At 45.4% G+C, this 19,034-nt stretch overlaps 1 protein-coding gene across 2 annotated transcripts in view; it reads left to right on the top strand.

The window, feature by feature from the left end:
• Dusp22 (dual specificity phosphatase 22) overlaps nt 1-16,332 on the top strand; it is a 52,246-nt gene extending 35,914 nt beyond the window's left edge. Inside the window, exons 5-8 of one of the 2 annotated variants that reach the window (XM_050142547.1) lie at nt 9,935-10,009; nt 12,750-12,921; nt 13,726-13,798; nt 15,681-16,311. In XM_050142547.1, coding sequence (XP_049998504.1) covers nt 9,935-10,009; nt 12,750-12,921; nt 13,726-13,798; nt 15,681-15,727 — 367 coding nt within the window. In that variant the 3' untranslated portion in view covers nt 15,728-16,311. Of the gene's footprint in view, nt 1-9,934; nt 10,010-12,749; nt 12,922-13,725 lie in introns of both variants that reach the window. The other variant, XM_050142546.1, reaches the window with a different exon arrangement.
• Nucleotides 16,333-19,034: the final 2,702 nt, after the last annotated feature.

Here is a 19,034-nt window from a genome sequence, read left to right as displayed (position 1 = left end):
TTTGCCAGTCCATTGTGTTGTCATAACTGTATAAACCTTTGACATCATTTTAGGCCTGTTTTATTTTTTTTTCACTCCAAAATATATATGCCTATGCTTTATTTTATTTGTGTATATGTGTGTATGTGTTTAACATATGGGCATGAGTGTGGGCTTGTGTGTGCCATGCTATACACTTCGGAGATCAAAGGACAACTTCCAGGAGTCAGTTTTCTTCTTTTATTCTGGACTCCAGGGATCTAATCCAGGGTTCAGGCTTGTGCAGAAACATGTTGGTGTATACAGATCTTCTTTGTCAGTGAGGCAGATTGTATTTTCTGTCCCGACTGACAGTCTTCTTTAAAAGTTGCTGGAATATCAACCATCCTTTAGTCTTCACTGCCAGAGAACAGAGAAATCTTGGATCCGGCTGTAACTTTATAAGACCTGCCTGTTTCAGGAGGGACAGAGTAGGTCTACAGTTCAGTGGGGAGTCGGACAGGGGACAGCGGAAATAGGGTTAGACCAGGAAAGCACTGTGTAAATGGGAAGTTGGTCCAAGCTTGTTCTGCCCAGGCCAGGGGTTGTTTCTACCCCGACTCTTGATATTTCACAGAGAGGTGAGACTTTAAAAGTGAGAAAGAGAGAGGCAAGATTTTACTAGGAAAACAAAGTAGTAGCCTACCCTGGAAGGAGAAGCAGCAACTTTAGAGAACTTCCTTGGTTACCAGTCGTGTCAAGAAACAGAAGTGGTTGGAAGGGCATGGTCCCTGCGGAAGGAAGTGAGGCGCTGCCTTTCTCCGAAGACCACAGCAATCTTCTGCCCTTGTTTTGGTGACTATTTTTGGAATGATTGCTTTGCTCTCATCTCTAACCATGATTCAACCATACAGTTGAATGTGTCAATACCTGATTGGCAGGAATCAAGCTGGAACCTATCCTGGATATGTGCTGCCAGGACACATGGCCTCTGGGCTTTGAGAAGCTGTAAGATTTTAGCTTTTCTAGGAGCTAAGTGCCATCTTCAACTTCCATAATGGTGATCTAACACAAGTACCGGCAGTCCTGCACTGTAGACCAGTGAACAAGACAAAGCAGTCAATTTATCTAGTCTACACTTACGTTCTCTCATCTGAAAACATCCATCACTAGGATTCGGAGAGGCAGTTATGCCCATGAGCATGTCTCTGTGTCTTCCTGGCACTTTGAAAAGTGTGGATCTATCTCTACTGTGCTGAGTGTCTTCAGAGTTACAGGAATGATTGTAGAAATAAGCTTTGGTGACTTAGGTTTTGTTTATCTGTTGCCAGTGAAGGTGTTTGAGTGTTTTCATATCTTTTCTGTTGTGCTATAACAGAACATCTGAGATTGGGTAATTAAGAAAACAAATAAGTTTTATCCCACAGTTCAGGAAGCTTGAAGTCCAAGATTAGGCGGCCACATCTGTTGAGAGACTTGTGCTGCTTCCTAATACTATGATGGAAAGACAGAAAGAGTGAGCGTGTGTGTAGAAGAGATGAAAGGAGGGCCAGGTGCTTGAGACATTCATAGAGGCTCTATGCCCATGACCTAGACACTTATACCTGGCCTGTCTCCCAGTATTGCCAGATTTAGGAATTAAGGTTCCAATAAACACATTAGAAGAAGCGGCTTTCAGACCATAACAATGAGTGTGACTCCATGGTAGAGTCAAATGATTCACCTTAAGTTGGCAGTTGGAATGCTTTCCTCTGTATGTTCTAACCCGTTTAGGGTTTCCTGTGTTACTCACTAAATACGAGGAGTTCACAGTGAACCTTCACTTCCTGTGTCATTGACTAATGTGGATGGCCACGAGATCAGTCTCCTTTTTTATTTAAATAGATCTAAAGATTTATTTTAATTTTATGTATATGAGTATTTTGCCTGTTTGTATGTCTGTGTACCAGGTACATGCAATACCCACAGAGACTAAGAAATGGTTTTGAATCCCCTGGAACTAGAGTTGTTAGCTTCCACGTAGGCACTGGGAATTGAACCCATGTCTTTCGGAAGATCAGCCAATGCTCTTACCACTGAGCAATCTCTCCAAACCAGGATAAATATTCTTAATGTTGGGGGCAAAAAATAAATAAATAAGCCAGGAGAAAAACTTGAGTAGTTCGTAAAACTTGGGATTGGTAACCGAGACAGCTATCAACTGACAATCTTCGGAGAAAAACTTGAGTAGTTTGTAAAACTTGGGATTGGTAACCCAGACAGCTATCAACTGACAACCTTCGGAGAAAAACTTGAGTAGTTTGTAAAACTTGGGATTGGTAACCCAGACAGCTATCAACTGACAACCTTCGGAGAAAAACTTGAGTAGTTTGTAAAACTTGGGATTGGTAACCCAGACAGCTATCAACTGACAACCTTCCGTCTGACCACATTAACTTCTTGTGCCTGTTCCCTCTCTTCAATGTCAGAACTAATCCTGGAAGTCTGCACTGCTTAGTGTTTTAAACTTAGATACTGGCTTAAAAATGATTTTCAACTTTGAATGAAATGCTTTATTCTCTAAATCTTGGACTGGGGACATACTCAGTGCTAGAATGCTTACCCTATCTGTAAGATAAAGATTAAATACTTCTTTTTCTGCAAAGTCCCAAACAGCAGGAATTCTGGATACTTTACTTAGTGAGAAGTGTGCGACCTCTGACACTTCGGTCACCTGATAGCCACTTGCTGTGAACTTCAGAAAAGTTGGTTTTCTGTCTTGGCCTTAATCCTAGAGAATCTCCCCCATCTGACCTTCCATGAACTTAAAATACAGAAACCTGGTTTGAGATAACATTAACACAAAATTTTAGCTCAGTTCCCCCAGCCACCTATTCTGCCCAAGTCAGGAAATATAAAAGTTCAAGTTCTCCGTGTCCCAGTAACCCCACGACCCTAGTGCGGTATGTTTTGCATGATGTTGTCATAAGAGACATGCTAGAGTGGGTGTTTGCACATTGCCGTGCTTGTGTGTCAAGTGGCCAGTGCCGGCACTTAATACATGAAGGTTTGCAAACCCATTGCGTTTGTTTTCTCTGTGGTTTCTCTAAAGCAAGTCATTTTAACCTTCTCGCTCAATAATCTGCCCATCTCCTTGGAGATCTAGAGTATTGAGATGATTATGAAATTGGATATTTTATTAATTCTTTAGTACTTATAAAAATGAGATTGTATTCTCTCTGTATTCAAAGTAAGGAATGCTAATGTGTTTAGAAAATAGTGCTTAGATATGTATTCATTTGCATTTGCTTATTCTGTTTTTATTACACAGTGAGTTGGTGTTTGTAGCCAGGCAGCACTAAGTTGATAATTCTTTCCTTTTCTGTGAAGTCTGAGGGAGCTCTGTCATAGGCTCTGGAGTCTATAGCGTTGCTTCGTTACGGTAGTCGCTGGTGTTCTGTGGCTTCAGAACCAAGTGGGTGTCGTGTTTCTTGAGATTTTGTGGAGAGGTGAGCATGAGTACTACACAGAGCTCTGTAGGGGAAATCACGGAACATTCTGGTCTTAGTTCACCACCCTGTCATTTTGTCTGTGTTGTCTATGTGTAGCTGACAGTGTATTCCCGTTTTTCTTTCATTTGCCATTTTTCTGTTGTTTCTGAGCAGCTTTTCAAGATCAGAGGTAGATGAGCCCTTGCACCACTGTAGCTGTGCGTCCAGATGGTTCTTGAGGTCTTTGCATCACTCACTCAGTGATGTGCTCCTGCTCCTGGGGTAAATGGAGATCTCTGGAAAAGATACAATCAGTGTTTGCTTCAATCGCCATCAGAGTCCTCTGGTCTCAGACTGTCCTTGTTATTCTTGAATTAAACTCTTCTCTTGACAAGTGATTCCATCTTAAAGGTTAGAGAGATGTGTTTGTTTTTAAGCTATCTTTTTAAATGGATGTATCTAGCAAAAGGAAAAGTGTGGTATACATATCCTCCAATTCTTGTGTAATGGTGGCAGTTCCTGAGCATAAAGTTTGGGAGTCACTGTTACAAGTGTGAGTTGTCTGTGTTTAATGCAGAGGGATTGCCTTCAGAGATCTAGCTGAGAGATGGGCATGGGATCCTGGGGTGTCTGGACCAATTTTGCCCCAAGAAGAATATCCCATCATAGAGTGCTCAACCACTTTGCTTTAAAAAAAAAAGGGGGGGGGACTATAAAGTGCTTGCCTTTGCTGGGATTTTCTCCTCACACATTTGGATTCAGAGGGTGAGGAGAAACATTGTATATGTCTGTGGCCTTTGCTGTCAGCACAACCTCATTTGATACCACCAGCTTTAAAGTAAGACCCGCCACCATCCCAGGTGGCCAGGTCACTGGCCTCCAACTCCAGTAAGCAAAAGGTGTTTGTTGTAGGGGGCTGCTTGTTAGTCCCAGCCGTCCAGAACCAAAATACACAGAAACTGTATTATTTAAATCACTGCTTGGCCTATTAGTCCTAGCTTCTTATTGGCTAACTCTTACATATTAATTTAACCCATTTCTTATTAATCTGTGTATTGCCATGTGGCTGTGGCTTAGCGGGTAAAGTTTCGGCATCTGGTTTCTGGTGGGGCTACAAGGCTTCTCTCTGACTCTGCCCTTCTTTCTCCCAGCATTCAGTTTGGTTTTCCCCACCTAGCTAAGTTTTGCCTTGCTATAGGTCCAAAGCAGTTTCTTTATTCATTAATGATAATCACAACATACACAGGGAAATCTCACATCAAAAGGGCTGAACCTAAGGACTGTCAAATCACCTCAGGATCATGGTATCTGAGATCATGGTTCTTAGAGCAGCAGGAAGTCTCCGCATGAGAGTGTCGTGTGGTGACTTACTCTATCTACCATCTTTTATTGATCTGGTCACTCATAGCCTCTGAAATGGAGAGAGAGTGGTTGAGGTACTGGTCAGTGAGAAGTAAGACCTGGACCCCCTGGCTAACCCACATAAAGAGCTCCTCTCCACCAGAGCTCCTCTCCTCCCTGAGGTGTTCTCTTAGGCTGTTGGCACTGCTGGATGTGTATACACCTGTAGACACACTTCCTTCTGCAGACAGGCCTGTGGCAGTCTTTGTATGGAAGTGAAGGCTAACTGCCAGCCAAGTGAGGAGCGAAGAGGGGACTGGGTTCACGTAGACAGCATGTGGTGGGATGGTGCTGCAAATGTGTGCTTCTGCTTCACACTGCAGCGGAAAAGAAAAGAACCCAGACTGTGGGTATTTCCCACTGTGGAGGAGGGAGTTTAGTGACCAGAGCTTGGATTTATGTCATTTTTCCCTGGAAATAACCCCCCCCACACACACACACACACACAACTCTGTCTGCATCACCCAGTTTTAAACCAGAGCAGCACTGGGCCAGCCCACCTCCTGGTCTTTCTTGTAAAAGGCATTTCTAGGAATGTCTGCCTGGCTTGGCCCAGTGCCTGATTTTGTATCTGAGTCAAGTCTCAGGGTGGAGTGTTCCATCATCTCTGTGGCATCATTGTGCTCTCAGACTGAGACAGCTGGTGTCCCCATTACAGATGCTTGCCCAGCAGCTCCATAGGCTGTACCCCCAGCACAGTAGTGGCCATTAACAACATCCTGTATGCTGTCCTTGATTTAGCACCTGTCACATGCAGACATGCAAACCAAAGGAAGGAAATGCTATTTGGGGGGAAATAAGTGAGGCCACCTCCCCAGGCCTCGCAAGGCTCCTTAACACACTGTTGTGAGCTTGGTGCAGGTTTGAGTGTTGTTCAGTCCACTGTGGCAGGGTTAACTCTTGAATCCAGGTTCTACGTCACAGTATATAGGAACCCTGATTTCATAATGCATGAGTCTATGACATACAGGTGTGAGAAACAGATTTAAAAAGTTGCTGCCGGCGTGGCCTCAGTAGAAGAACTGCCCTGCCCTCTGAGCCTGTAGAACAACCCCTCCCTGAAGACTGCAAGTCCTGTGCGCACTTCGAGGACTTCTGCTGGCTTTGCCCCACTGTGCTCATGGCAGAGTGTTCTGAGGGGTCTGTGGGCTTCTTCCTCCTTCTGCTTTCTGGTCTGCTTCTGTGGCTCTCTCTGGTTCTCTTTCCCTCCTTCGCGCTTATAGACCAGTGATTCCCTACCAAGAAGCAGTACCTGTAGCTAAGAATTTGTGCACACTCCTGACAACCTCAGTGTGAGCAGCCTGGTGGACAAAGGAATGTTCATCTGGTCTGCAGGGACTTTAGAGTCAGCATAGCCTGTCAAGTCTGAGGTCTGGAGTCCATCCCCTATCTACTGCAAGGAGAATGGACACCTCTGTATAAGCCACGAGACATGTTGCAGCCTAGTAGCTTGGCTGGGATTTTATTGCCTTAATAAAAGACCAAAACCAAAAGCAACTTGGGGAGGAAAGGGTTTATGTCATCTTACAGCTTGTTCATCATCCTTGGAAGTCAGGGCAGGAACTGATGTCGAGATTGTGGAGGAACAAAGCTTACTGGTTTGCTCCTCATGGCTTGCTCAGCCTGTTTTTGTGTAACACACAGGACAACCTGCCCAGGGGTGGCACTGCCCACAGTGAGCTATGCCTTCCCACATCAGTCATCAAGTCAGGAAACTACACTATAGGTTTGCCCACAGGCCAATCTGGTGAGGACATTTTCTCAGTTGAGGTTCCCTTTGCCAAAGACTCTAGCCTGTGTCAAGTTGGCATAAAGCTGGCCATAAAGGACACTTCTGGCCTAGGTGAGGTGGCTTGGACTTTTTTAATTCTTGAGTTAGTTTCTGATATGGGAGGGTGCATTTGGCTGTAAGTAGACTGTCTCTAATGGTGTCTCAGGGAGAAATGACTGAAACCCAGCGGGGCAAACGCCAAGCTCTGCATCTCCGTGTCTGACGTCAAAGCTCTTCTGATCTCCAACTCCTGCCAGCTTTGTTGACAACACAAACTCTTCTTTTTCTTGGTTTATTTCTGAAATTACCTGGTGTGAGTGAGAAGGAAACACAGAACACACAACAAACCCACTTAGGAGTTTATTAGAGGGGGAATGCACAGGCCTGGGGAAGTCATTGAGCAGAGAGAGAGAAGAAGATGGCGCATCCAGCTTTTAAAAGCTGCCAGCACATGCGCACAGAGGGTTGATATGGCTACGTCATACGCAGAAGTCGGGCTCATGCATGCGGGCAAGGGCTTAGCTGAGTCATACATGGAGGATGTAATACACCTGTGTGTGGGTCACACAGACCCCTTTAACATCCCCAGGGGCCTTTAGGCACTTCTGCCTGAGGGCTTGTCTGCATATGCATGGCCTCTAGATCCTGGAAGTATCAACCTTATTGTGGCTAAAATCATTACAATTTCCACTTCCTGTTAGCAGCTCTCCATGGCAAGTATCCATTGACTCTGGCATCTCCAACAATTTTTGGGTCTCCGAGGCTTCATCTTCACAGCTTCACACAATGACCTTTCTGGATCTCTGTGCAGAGATACCCTTGCCTCCTTAGTTTTGGAGGGCGATTCCATAACCCCTTTCTTCTGTTCTTGACTCTAAAACCAGAACCGCTTTGCCAAGCTGCCAAGTTCTGCTGCTTCCGGGGGCTGGAACATGGTCTCCTTATTCAATTACATCTTCACCAGCATTTTCTTTTCCATAGTTTCCTTTACTGCTTAAGTTTGCTGTTCTGGAACGTGCTCTGTAGAGCTGTTCCGGGCTGGCCTTGAACTCATAGATCTGAGGCCTGTCTCCTGAGTACTGGGCTTAAAGGCATGTGCTGCCATGCCCAAACCTATGCTCTTCTTTAATTCCTTTCTGCATGTTGGAAGCTTGGCTGGATTGGATCTTGCCATGAGGTCTCCGCTCCCTTTATTCTATCCATTCTTTCATTTCATTTGTTTATCTCCTTGAACACAGGACTTAACTCCATTCTACTTCTTGGTGCTACTTTTCTCCTCAAACTGGACATTTTATATTTTTCTTTGCTCAGCTTGCCTCTTTTCATTATAGATCTTCATAAGAGTGAGTGCTAATAACTCTACAACAGCGTCTATGCTAGGCTGTTTTGAGATTTCCTCTGCCAGTGGAATTAATCCAAAACTCTTAATTTAGTCTCAAGCAGACTTTACAGACAATGGCAAAAAGCAGCCACATTCTTATCCAAAACATCACAGAACTAGTCTCTAGGCCACAAACTAAAATTCTAAGCCTCTGAAACCTCTTGAGCCAGGCCCACACAGTTCGGGTCACCCTCAGCACCACTGTCTTCCATGCTCTTTTGGGTATGGCCCTGTAAGCCCCACTTAAAGAATATAACCATGTTTCTAATCCAGACTCCCGAAGTGCACATTCTTCCATCCACATACTTCCTAACAAAAACATGGTTTGGCCCATCATAGCAGTTCCCCAGCCCCTTTCTGGTATTTGCTTCTGTCTTAGCTGTGACGAGACAAGACACAAGAACTCTTTTAAAGGAAAACATTTCATTGGGGCTGGCTTACAGTTTCATGGGTTTAGTCCATTATCATCTTGGTGAGAAGCATGGTGGCATGCAGGCAGACTGGGTGCTGGAGAAGGAGGTAAGAGTTCTAATCTTGATCTGTAGGCAACAGGAAGTAAACACTCACACTGGGTGTGACTTGAGCATATATGAGCCCTCAAAGCTGGTTTCCACACTGACACACTTCTTCCAACAAGGCCATACCTACTCCAACAAGGGCACACCTTCTGGTAGTGCTATTTTCTATTGGCCAGGCACTTAACACACAAGTCTGTGGGGCTATTTCTGTTCAAACCAGCACACTAACTCTTGCCAACATAACCCCACAGAGTTCTTCTGTAGCAGTAGCTGGGCATCATTTGCCCTGTCCTTCTGCAGGGAGAATTATTCCTTACCAGCTGTCTCTCAGCCTTTCCTAATCCCTGGTAAATGGCCAGTACTCAGTGCTTATAGAGAAACAAATGGGGCACATAGGTAGCTTTGGGGGGTTCAGTGCTTTAGAAACCATCTGAAGGTAGAATACACCTGGTAAAAGGTTCTGAGACTACCCATCGCAACCTTTGCTTGGCCCATGCAAGGGGCCAGTCAGCTGCCAGAGAACTTGACCATGGTCTCCTGAATAGTTGTATGCTGAGCAAGTGCATAGAAAAGAAGGGACCCAAAGAACCATGACATTCACCATCATTGCAAACTGCAGAGTTTGCAAAGCGCACTGATATTTTACCATGTCACCTCTGCGAGCCGTCATCCGTGCTTTCTAAGTCATGCTTCTAAGGCCACACACAGCGGCAGAATGGGTTGAAACTAAACTCTCCTTTTCCCATAGGTCCAGTGATGAGAATGGCCAGGGGAGGGGGTTCTCTAGGGAGATCATTACAGCCAGTGTCTCCAAGATCTCCAGGGTGTCAGAAATAAGCCGGCTTCTAAGACTTGGGAAGACCACATAACAGGGATACTTCCCTTATTTGAGCTCTGAGGCTATACAGTGTTCACAGCCAGTGTGAGAGGCAGATGAAATAAGAAGTTAAACAAGAACTCCGTGTGTCTGTCAGCAGCAACCACATGATTCAGGGATGACTTGAAGATAAAATCTGGAAAATTCTGATGATTGGAGGCCTTTAAGCCTCACTGTGCCTATGACCAACTAAGGCTTAAGTAGCCCTGGTCCCAGTATGGTCCAGCTCTAGATGGGGCAGACTCTAAGACAGTGGCGCTCATCTGTGGGTCATGACCCCTTTGGGGTCAAAAGACCCTTTCACAGGGGTAACCTAAGATCATCAGAAAACATAGGTGTTTACATTATGATTGATAACAGTTAGCAAAATTACAGTTATGGAGTAGCAATGAAAATAATTTTATAGATGGGGGTCACCACAACATGAGGAACTGTATTAAAGGGTCTGTATTAAGAAGGTTGAGAGCCACTGCTCTAAGACATCTTAGGAAATCCCAAATGTTTCTTTTCTTCAGATGATAAATAGTAAATGTCACTTTTCACTTTTTTTGTGCATAGGACAAGACATTTTAAAGAGAGTATCAAGTTCATTCACGAGTGCCGACTCCAGGGTGAGGGCTGTCTTGTGCACTGGTAGGTGTGCTGTCTCTTGATAATGTCGTCGTAAGTTTGCTTTCTAGTTGGCGTCTTTTTATCTCGGATGCCTTTATAATGCTGTAATAAAATACTATGACCCACACAACTTACAAAGTAAAGCATTTAACGGGGGGCTCATGGTTGCCGAAAGTTAGAGTTCACAGTCGTCATGGCGAGGAGCATGGCGGCAGGCAGGAAGGCAGGGTGCTGGAGCAACAAAGGGAGGCTTACGACTTGATCCACAAGCATGAGGCAGAGAGCTAATTGGAATAGCCCGGGCTTCCGCACCCAGACAGAGTCACTGTCATCCCCAGTGACACCTCCTCCCAACAAGGCGTGCTTCCCAGTCCTTCTGAAACTGTTCCACCAGGTGGGTACCAAGAATTTAAATATATGAGCCTATGAGGGCCTTTTTTATTCAGGCTATCACACTTCCTCCGTGTGGTTAACCAGTCCATGTCCTCACAGCACTCGGTAGATTCTGGATCTCAGATGCATACTGTACTGCTGCCCTCCTCCGCCGGGCCCTTGTTTCCTTTGGCAGAAAGAAAACTGACTGGTTTCGCTTTAGTTTTTGCTTCAGTCACTGCTAGGATTTCTAGGGGTTGTTGTCAAGGTTAGCAGGCACAAAACGCTGTCATTATCAGCTTGATATTTTATTAGAACAGCATCTTATGTCTCAGCTCATCTGTTAGACTCACACCAGACCCCATGGTGGCCGTTCCACAGCCCTGCTTCCTCCTGCAGACTCTGGTAGTAGCTGTGGCTGTGAGAGCCACATAGTAACACCAGAATATTTCCTGTCCACTTTCAGGTTGGGGCTTCTGTTGTGTGTGTTTGTCTCTAGAGCTTTAAAGTGATCCAAGCAGACTGAGAATTAAGTATTTTATTGACAAGGCCCTACCTTCAGTCTGCTGTACTTTGTATCATAAATGGAAACTTGGCACTCCATATCCATTGCTTCAAATCCATGATTGCAACCATGAATCAGGACTATCCAGGAAAAGTATGTCTATACCAAGTCTGTACACACTTTTCTCGTCCTTATTTCCTAAACAATTTAGGATAACAGCAGCAGCTGCTGCGCCGGCATTTGCATTGCTGTGTGCTGCTGTGTCCCTAGAGATACATGAAAGTGTTGGGGAGGAAATACATAGATGGCACCCAGTGCCTTGAACACCATGAGTTCTGGTATCTACAGTGAGTCCTGAGACTAGTGACCCGTGGTCAGAAAGATCACCTGTGCATACATACAAACACACACAGGGACAAGAAAGGCAAGCCGGCATAATTAGCAAGTGTAGTGTTTGTACACTACTCTGATTTTCACTGGGTAGGCCCTAGGTGATTTATCACCTTTGGAGTGATAATAGCTTGCAACATTCTGGAGCCATTGCTCTGTCATAGTTAAAGTGGAGATTGATCGTATCTCCTGTGTCTTGAATGATGTGTGATACTAATTAACTGAAAGTGTAAGTCTCTGAGTGAAAGCACTCCCTCCCCCACTTGCGGCACAAGCAGTGTGCAAAGGTGGCTCTCGGAGCTTGTGCTGGCGTGGGTCAGAGAAGCCCATCCAAAAGCTGTGGGCCAGTAGTCCACGAACAAAAGGACACGAGATGGTTCTGTAGCTTTAAGAATAGTGTTTTTCAGATTTACACAGATTTATGTTTTGACATTAAATAATGTGCAGTACCTTTTTTTTTGCTGTAGTGTTTTAAAAAGCAGGTAGTATAGCCAATACAAGTGATATTTGTTTCAACCTTCCATTCCATTGAGTTTAAAGTGCCTTGGGAGTGCAGTTAGAAGCACTTGATAGAGATTCTGAAGCCCCAGTCCCAGGGTCTCACTAGGCTTCTGGTGAATTCATATCAAGCCTAAGAGGATATATTTGTTTAAAATTCCCTTGCAGTTCCTAATAGAAAGCCCTGGTGATGAGATAGTGCTTAAGAGGAAAGTTTATTATTGTCACTAGAATATTCTAGTCCTGATATTCTAAGAATTCCTGTTTAATGTATTTATGTATATCTGAAGTTTTTCAGAAGACAAGAATATTCTCCAAGCTTCCCTATGTTCATTCATTGATAGAGCGCTCTGAGGAGGCACAATCTTCTATGTCTAAATTTGCATGTGCATTTAAAATCAACCCCTTGATGGTATGAACCACCCAACAAACACCCTCTGAGTTCAGTCTGCCCACCATAGTGCTCTGCCTGGTTACAGCAAAACAAATCTAGACGCTAAGGTTTAGAAAGGGTTTCTGTAGTCCATGTTGAAGATGGGTACCCAAACCTTGAGCATGCTAGGCAAGTGATCTACCATTGAGCTGCATTCTCAGCCCTTTCGTGAGCCTTAAAAGTCATAGACTTGCCCTTTATATATATGGTAGCTAAGCAAGCCATGAAGCCTTCAGGCTCTGAGTGGAATTGTTGCAGAGGGTTGGAAGCTCTAAGGCCCTCACCATGCTGCAGTTACATTAGTGCCCAAGGAAATAGAAAATATCCAGGCTGTGTCCTATAGAAAAACTGTGGAAAATGAGGCCGAGATGCCTATAGAACAGTTAAGATCCAGTGAAACTGGAATAGAACAAAGTTCTTGGTATATTTCTGAGTAATTCTCTGGTAAGCCCTTGCCTGCTTCTGTGAAAGCCTCAGGGCAGACAGACTTTCTACCGTGAGGTCCTTTGTTTGGATGGATGGTGGGGTGGATCTGCAGTTCTTACACTGTCTCGGTTCTACAGCCTGGCCGGAGTCTCCAGGAGTGTGACTCTGGTGATCGCATACATCATGACTGTCACTGACTTTGGTTGGGAAGATGCCTTGCACACCGTCCGAGCTGGGAGGTCCTGTGCCAACCCCAACCTGGGCTTCCAAAGGCAGCTGCAGGAGTTTGAGAAATATGAAGTGAACCAGGTGAGTGTTCCTTGAGGAATTTTTCAAATGCACTCAGCCACCCTGGGCCACGCCTCACCCTTTGAGAATTGTGACACTGTAACTGAAGGGCCCACAGATGTTATCAGGCCAAGGTTTCCCTGCATCCCTGCGGGGGGGGGGGGGGGTGTCCTGCATGCTCTGTGCTCCTGCATGGCAGCTTTGCCGCTTTGCTGTACCAGGTTCTCCATATCTGCTTGTTTCTCTCCCTCTGGGTGTAGTTAGCATTTCCGGGTTTGGCCTACTTTCTTCTTACTTTTTCTTTTTCATATCCCAGCCTTTGAGCTATTAGAGTTATAACCAACCAGATGAGAGTGGAAGGGGGTGTTTCCCATAGTAATTATGGTAACTCAAGTGTCAGGTTCTCGGCTGGCGTAGATGGGGTCACCTCTCTATGCAGTGGTTCTGAATTGCGAACCTTAACTCGTGCTATTTTCTCCCAGAATTCTTTGCATCAGTCCTGCTGTCACAGGCAGATGGCACAAGAATACATTTTTCTTGCATGCATTTTAGATTCTTTAGCAGCAGACAGTAACTGCTCAAAGTCTGCTAAATAGATGGATAGTTCAGTAGATTTTCAAGTCTTGAGCTCAGACTGTTGAAGGAACAGCTCTTTCTCTTGCTTGCCATTGGCTGTCAACCGCAAAGCTATGATTATCTGATGCCCTTTTATTTCCGTGCTTATATTTGGGAACTTCACCATTGCTTACAAAGTGAAAGTCACTGTGCATGTGTGTGCGTGTGTGTCTGTATGTGACATTTGGGATTTGTTTGCAACTCTTCCAGTATCGCCAGTGGCTGAAAGAAGAATATGGAGAGAACCCTTTGCGAGATGCAGAAGAAGCCAAAAGTATTCTGGGTAAATATAAAGAGCAAGGGCGCATGGAGCCCCGGCCTAGCACCAGGCGGTGGAGCAGCTTCTCAGCCCTGTCTCCTCTGACCTACAGTAACTACACGACAGAGACCTAACAGAGAGATGTGGTGTTTTCCTTCCTGCTACGGGTCTTCTTGGTTGCCTTTAGGCTGGTGTGCCTGGTTACTGACTTCTGCCTCTGAGGACTACAAAAGGAGGTCACAGCGAGGCGGACCACTCAGGGCTCCTTCCCCAGCAACCCTACCCTGCCCTGCTCAAGGCCTTTTCACTCTGCCCATCTTAACCCAGTCTTGGCCTCACCTGAGCTTGCTGTGCCTAGGATGTCGCTGGGCTGCTGTGTATTGTATTGTATGCGTGCGAGAGTGTGTGTGCATGCATGTGTGTAAGGGTGTGCCTGTGTGCCTGCAAATGTGTGCATTGTGAAAGGGGATACTTGTCAAGGTGTCTCGGCCTGTGAGAACTGAGTCTCCGTGGTGCTGAAAGTTAGAAATCCCTGCCACCAGAATTGGGATGGCCACATGGAAGTCATTTGAACTTGGCCTCTGAAAAACTGCTCACCGTGTACCTGTGATGAGTGAGAACTCAGGGCATGAGCTGGAAACAGTGGTGTTCCGGAACCTGAGATGGTGCAGAGGAAGAAGGTGACGTGATCCCTGCAAAAATTATGTCTGGAGGGACAGGGTAGGGGACTTCAGAGACTTGCCTTGGGCATGCTGGGCATATCAGGCCCTTGCTCCCTGTGGCTTCCCGCCATCCTCTACCTGCCAGCCAGACATATCCCTGAGTTTCACTTAGTGCCTGCTCTGTCTGGGAGCAGTGTCATTTGAGTTGATGGTGACAAGGAAGACCTTAGCCACAGTAGCCCTGCACCAGAGGTCTGGCCTGCCCCTGTTTGCTTTCACACACTCCAGCCTCTGGTTGGCCTCATGTGCAGGGACCCATCTCAGGTTTGTATGGACCTGCAGCAGTTGGGAAGGTAGAACAGTTGTTAACACCATAGTGGTTTAAAAATGCCTGAGCGATTCCTGAGCTCATTGGTATAGGCTGTGGACGTGACCTTTGACCTCAGCTACCTCACTAGATTTATTTCTCTCCTCCTTTCTTCCTTAAGGCGAGGGTTGCTTTGGTATACCTGTCAATTCTGCTTCATAGTTGAAAATGTTAGTTATGTTGCTTTTGATTTTTAAACCAAAGAGAAAGACATTTATGTCATTGAGCTATTTAAAATTTTCAATTTGGACTTCCATGAGGTTTTCTAGTGGGTCAAACCCCAGATTCTGGCCATGAGAACTCCTCAGCTTGAAGTTTGTGGCAGAAGGCACCCCAAGAATCTATGCATGGTCTAGTCCGTTATGTCAACTCATATTCCTTAAGCACCCAGAGCCGTATGAATGAATGAATGAATACACTCAACCTCTCCCTACAAAGATGCTGCCACCTGGTTTCTCTGAATTCCATCACCAAAAGAGCCCCCAAATAAGAAGAACAATCTTTCTGTGTGTGTAGAGCATGTCAAATTTTTGAGCCCTTTGGGGCCCAGGAAAAGTAAGGTAGCCAACTCTCAGTGTGTGTGTGTGTGTGTGTGTGTGTGTAGTGAGATGAGGTATCTGTGAACTAACTCGGCATCTTCAAGTAAAACAACGTGTTTTAGAAAGGAGTATGACTGCTGGGTAGGAAAGCAGAGGGGAGAGCTGCCAGAGCGCAAGGGTGGATGTGAGGCCCTGGCACTGGAGAGAGAAGGACAAGCAGACCAGTAGGGCGGTAAAGTGAAGCCCAAACATGTGTGCACACATGTGAACAGCTACACGTATTCAGTAGGTTCTCAACTGTCTTAACTTTTGTTGCCAGTAACATTCTTTCTTCACAGCTGCCCCGGGAATTCTGAAGTACTGGGCCTTTCTCAGAAGACTGTAATGTACCTGAAGTTTCTGAAATATTGCAAAGTTCAGGCTGGTGCTGCCAAAAAGAAAAGTGACATAGAGTTTATTTTTAAGTGTCCAGTAGTAATTTGTAAACTTGTTTGTATTTTCATTTTAAATTGAAAGCATGTATAATCATGTTGGAATACATTAAGAACTATGGAGACTCTGTGGCAAGAGAAAATATTTGCCTTAACTCCACTACTGTGGTTGTTCCTTTGCCCGACGGTTGCTCGCCCAACAGCCTCAGGAGCTCTATCACACTGCTTTGTTGTGTTTCGTGAAGTAACTGCTTCTCATGAGCGCTGCCCAGGGAGGAAAGCTGGCACCTGGGAAGTGTACTGCAAACTCTGCCCTCCTGTTAAGTTCTCCAGCTCAAGACACATCCCAGTGTGTTATGTCATCCATGGCTATTGTTCTTCATGGTAGAATTAATTACCAAAAGCTACTCACATTCATCAATAAAGGGCATGTCAACCAAGTCTAATGTCATGTGCCGTGTATTCTTCTGTGACATGTGAAGGTCACGTTTGTTTGTGGAGGGTCACAGTGCACCTGGTCTTGGCACAGAAGACATGTTTCCCTCCAGAAGGCAGGCAGCATACGTTAGGAGGGGCACATAACACACTGTCTGATTACTGAAAGATAAATAAAAATGTCTTGGAATTGTTGGGGCTGGAAGTGTCGCTCAGAGTGAAGCCCTTACCTTCTGTGTTTTATCCCTGGCACCAAAAAGAAAACCTCATCATTTCTGGGTGTAAAGAAATTCAGATGCAGAAGTGAAACTTGCCCTGCAAAATGAAGAGTGAGTGCTTGGTCTCTCTGGTTAGTGCATGTACCACAGGGATGCATTGTCCAGGCAGTCCACAAACTCATTCCAAATTCATTTTCAGCTCTTACTATGAAGGGTCACAAAACTCACCCAACAAGGCCAGCTCCTGAACTTTTCTTGTCTAAATCTGGTGAGGGTTATCTTAAAGGAAAGGCAGGTGATACCGGGAGCCTTGGGCATGCCTCCCAAACCAGCTGTGAGACTGTGGGGACCCTGAGACAGCAGAAGCCAGGCCCCATCACAGTCCCAGGAGAACTGTCATGCCTACATAGGGGAAAGGAAACATAGCAGGAAAACAGGTTCGTGGGCCACAGACCCAGTCTGCCTAAGCCAATAGCACCTGTAGACTGATGTCCCTTCCTGGCTGTCCCTTGCCATGTAACCACATCTGATGCTAACACCAACTCCTCCACTTTCTAAGCTTAGAAAAGGAAGTATTTCACTCCCTGAAGGCTCAAACCTGAAACCTGCAGCTACCCTCATGGGTGAGCTCCTGGGTTGCAGTCATACTGTTTTTATCTGGAAGCTCCCTGCCCTAAGGTGGCATTGATGTGGTTAGACCAGAAGCCCAAGCACTTTCTCATCGTGACCAAACCGAGTACTTGAAGGTAGAACAAGATCCTGAAGATGAGACCTGGGATCTGCACACACACATGGGACTTCTGCTTGTAAAATTGGGTGGGTCATGGTCCAGTGCAGTCCTCGGGCTGGTTTTCTGCAGCACAGATGTATTGCAGCCTGTCCCTCAACATCACTGTCCACAGAGGGAAACAGGATCCACCTCATTCCTTCTCTGACCTGATGCATCTGTCTTCACCACAGCTGGGCCCCAGAACAGTATACTGAGGTAGTGATGGCCAAACAGTGGGGTAGTTTAGTTGGACCTTTTCATCAGGACCGCCACGCCCCAATATTGACATGGAGACTTATTAATTATAAAAACTGTGCCAATAACTTAGGCTTGTTACTAAAATTAACCTTGTTACAACTTAAATTAACTCATTGTTTTAATCAATCTACCTTTTGTCTTGTGGCTTTTACTATCCATCTGGCTGATGACTCCCACCTTCTTCGCAGCGTCCTGTGTGCCTAAAAATCCTGCCTAGCTATTGGCCATTCATCATTTTATTAAGCCAATCAGAATGACACATTTTTAGAATGTACAAAAAGATTATTTCACAACAGGGTAGAACCAGTACAGCTGCCCTTGGTGCCATGCAGGAGCAGAAACACTATTCCCACTTAAGGGGACAAGGGGGCTAAGGGAAGGCATCTTGAAAACGCTGCAGCCTCATTTGAGACCTGACATCTAAGTCAGTGTCACTGTGATGTGAAGGTGTGAGAGCTCGGTATTGGGAGCCATGAGCCATCCCCAGGGACTAGAACGCAGCAGAGCACAGGCCGTAGTGAGGAACTGTAATGCTGGTTTAGGCTCGACCCTTACCTGAAATGCTAGCACCTGGAATTGGTTTGGATTTGGGATGGTTCACTGATTAGAACATTTTCGTGAGCATCAGGAAGTAACTGTCTTAGGCACAGGGCCCTCCAGAAATCTAAAATACATTTGCTTCATATGAACTTGAGTATGTAGACATGACCTACAGAGTCTGTAGGTAATTTCTTTATACATTATTGCCAGCACATCTGCATTTTGACTGTTGCTGTTTGCTTGAGATATCAAGTCTGGGATTTCCCGTTTGTGGAAAATACCAGTGCTCAAACAAGTTGGATATAGGAACATTGTGGCTTTCACATTTTTTTAGAGTTACATGCAGCCAAACTGTAGTGGCAGCCAGTTGTCACTTGCAGAGGTCCCACGACTCCAACGCTTCTCACTGGCTTCTTCTGACCTTCTGTGACTTAATCCTGAACTGAGAACATTGCAAGGAGCTAAGGGCTATAGATTAGTTTTCTGACGCTGCAGGAACTCATTGGATGGAGCCGGAGAAGCAGGTCTGTGGCCTGTGTGCATGAGGAAGGCTCTTCAGTGTCCGCACAACAAAAAAGGTGTTTGCACCACACAAATGAAATGGGAAATAGTTTCTTCTGAGCCAGATTAGAGCGTCCATGGCTCCAGAACAGGTTCAGGTTGTCCTGAATGACATGTTCCACTCTGAAGTCAGTTACCTTAATGCTGTTTTGTAGTTTAAAAAATTGAAAGTCAAATTAGTGCATATACCAACCCCGTTAGCAGTGACATCAGATGTGCAGGTCTCGGGAAAGTGGGGCGATCACTGCTGTAGGTCTCAGATGGTATCCAGTCTTATTCTTAGCTTTGAGTGTGATGGACGCTATGGGTCTGCTAAGTCAATTTAATCCAGATGTTTCCCCTGATCGAATGATGTCAGATATAGAGGTGGGCAATAAATAACTACCGTGGGACTACAGAGAGCCCAAGATGACTTTGGCTCTGGATCTCCAGCATTCCGTGTCTCTGTCGTCCGTCACTCAGTCTACGAGACTTTCACTT

The sequence above is a fragment of the Alexandromys fortis genome, unplaced genomic scaffold, assembly GCF_014885135.2.
Source record: "Alexandromys fortis isolate MF-2015 unplaced genomic scaffold, M_Fortis_MF-2015_v1.1 scaffold_5, whole genome shotgun sequence".
Lineage (NCBI taxonomy): Eukaryota > Metazoa > Chordata > Mammalia > Rodentia > Cricetidae > Alexandromys > Alexandromys fortis.
This window is presented reverse-complemented; position numbering and strand designations above follow the sequence as displayed.